This window comes from Geospiza fortis, unplaced genomic scaffold (assembly GCF_000277835.1).
Source record: "Geospiza fortis unplaced genomic scaffold, GeoFor_1.0 scaffold4289, whole genome shotgun sequence".
Classification (NCBI taxonomy): Eukaryota; Metazoa; Chordata; class Aves; order Passeriformes; family Thraupidae; genus Geospiza; species Geospiza fortis.
This window is the reverse complement of record NW_005055310.1, coordinates 7,335-8,124: the sequence shown is the minus strand read 5'-3', so window position 1 is coordinate 8,124 and position 790 is coordinate 7,335. Positions and strand designations below refer to the sequence as shown.

The 790-nt window shown below is 58.7% G+C and overlaps 1 protein-coding gene across 1 annotated transcript in view; it reads right to left on the bottom strand.

Annotated features, from left to right (window-relative positions):
* Positions 1-4: 4 nt before the first annotated feature.
* LOC102036228 (protocadherin alpha-3-like) overlaps positions 5-790 on the bottom strand; it is a gene marked incomplete at both ends in the record, with an annotated part of 6,586 nt that continues 5,800 nt past the window's right edge. The window contains one exon of the mRNA XM_031065793.1: positions 5-633. Within this exon, the coding sequence (XP_030921653.1) occupies positions 5-633 (629 nt within the window). The remainder of the gene's footprint in view (positions 634-790) is intronic.

The following is a 790-nucleotide window of genomic DNA, read 5'->3' as shown; positions in this document are numbered from 1 at the left end:
TGGCGCGCAGCGCCGGCGCCCCGCCGTCCTCCGCACGCACCTCCACCTCGTACTCCGACACCCGCTCCCGGTCCAGCGCCTCGCGCAGCACCAGCGAGTACGAGCCCAAGAACGTCGCCTCCAGACCGAACGGCGACGCCGGCCACACCCAGCACCGCACGCGCCCGTTCTCCCCCGAGTCCCGGTCCGACACGCTCAGCAGGGCCACCACCGTCCCCAACGACGCGTCCTCCGGCACCGGCACCGACAGCGACGTCACCCACACCTCCGGCGCGTTGTCGTTCACGTCCAGCACCTCCACCACCACCTTGCAGTGACCTGACAGCGGAGGTGTTCCCTTATCTGTACCTTTAATGTGTAGTTCGTATAAAGTAACTGTCTCGTAGTCCAGGGCGCCCCTCACTCTTATCTCTCCATTATTTGCATCGATGCTGAATAGATCTCCTGCTGAGGGCGGTACAATAGTATCAACCTCATATACCAGTTCACCATATATTCCTGTGTCGGAATCCGTGGCATTCACCCTCGCTACAAGCATCCCCTCTGATGCATTTTCGGGCAAAACTACGTTATACACAGACTGGTTGAACTGGGGTGCGTTGTCGTTCACATCCAGCACGCAGATCATGAGTTCCATTGTCCCCGTTAGAGACGGCCGGCCCCCATCAGTCGCCGTCAGCACCAACCGGTGCACAGGAATCGTCTCGCGGTCCAGGGATTTCATGAGTACCAGAAACAGCGACTTACTGCGAGAGTTACTGTTTTCTTCCTCTATTCTAAAATGCTCGCT